At 66.2% G+C, this 1,204-nt stretch overlaps 1 protein-coding gene across 1 annotated transcript in view; it reads left to right on the top strand.

Moving 5' to 3' along the window:
* The window catches only part of INPPL1 (inositol polyphosphate phosphatase-like 1), a gene marked incomplete at both ends in the record, with an annotated part of 10,142 nt that overhangs the window by 2,088 nt on the left and 6,850 nt on the right, over window positions 1–1,204 (top strand). Inside the window, 5 exon segments of the mRNA XM_010147786.1 lie at window positions 241–379; window positions 464–499; window positions 502–604; window positions 730–867; window positions 998–1,088. Of these exon segments, the coding sequence (XP_010146088.1) occupies window positions 241–379; window positions 464–499; window positions 502–604; window positions 730–867; window positions 998–1,088 (507 nt within the window).

Consider the following 1,204-nt stretch of genomic DNA (forward strand, 5'->3'; position numbering starts at 1 on the left):
TGCTGCACGAGGCAGGTGTCTCTGCACTCTTGTCCTTGCTCTGCTGCCCTGCCAGGGGCCGAGGTGATCTACCCATGGGGCCGGCATTCAGCTGGCACTTACAGCTCGCCATGGGCACATTTTGGGGACATACCTGCTCGATATGGCAGACTGGTCCACAGCCCAGTGTGAGGGCTGCCTCAGCACGCAGAGCCTGTGGATGGGGGACATGATGGTGCTCCCCCCTCTCTGCCTCCCCAGACCATCCAAGGCATCCAGGCCAAGTGCTTCCGCACCCTCCCTGACCTGATCGGCGCCTACCAGCAGCCCAACAACGGGCTGGTGACTCCCCTGCTCTACCCCGTGCACCGGGCGAGGGAGGTGGCCGAGGAGGACTCGGGTGAGCTGGGGACCGGGTGGCGGGTGTCGTGCCAGGCTGTGAGCGGGGAGGGGTCTGGCTGAGCTGGCTGTCCTCTGCCCGCAGATGGGGAGGAGGGCCGAGGCAGTGGGCACATGGCAAGCACGGTGCTGGGGGAGGGGGCTTGTGGCGCAGCTCCCCATTAGCCAGCCGGACCCACATCTCGCAGCAGCTGCACCAGAGGCTGCAGGAACAGGTCCACAGCAGGTAATGCACCCTGGCCCACCCCAGGCTGGCGGAGGTGATGCGGCAGGCATGGCCACCCCTCCCTTGCCATGGTGGCACACCTGGGGCAAAGGGATCATTCCAAAGATGCCCACCTGCCCTTGCAGCCCAGCCAGCGACTTCATGGGCTTCATGGCCGAGTACCTGAAGCATCACCTGCAGCTGGACCTGGAGGCGCTGCGCCACGGGCATCCGCAGCTGCAGCACCTCAGCACCGCACTCGTCACTGCCTGCCGGGCTCTGCAAAGGACCCTGGAACAGCGGGGCGGAAGTGGGGGGACACCCACAGGGCCACCCACCTCGTCCTCTGTCTCCTGTATGGTGGCTGAGCATCAGGAGATGCTGGCACCAGCTCTCACCCACTTCTCTCCTCTGCAGTGAGATCGACTTCACGCTGGCGGGCTTGGAGACACTGGCCAGGGTGTTTGACCCCCCTGCGTCCCCTCGAAGCACAGCCAGGGAGCAGGTGAACCTCCCCTTGCTCCCCCTCCCCACGCCACCGCAGCCTCCAGCTGCCTATGGGTGCCTTGTCGTGCAGGGGTGGTGCAGCTGGGCCACAGGGCAGGTGGTCGGGGCGGCTGG

Source organism: Eurypyga helias, unplaced genomic scaffold, assembly GCF_000690775.1.
Source record: "Eurypyga helias isolate BGI_N326 unplaced genomic scaffold, ASM69077v1 scaffold24662, whole genome shotgun sequence".
NCBI lineage: Eukaryota > Metazoa > Chordata > Aves > Eurypygiformes > Eurypygidae > Eurypyga > Eurypyga helias.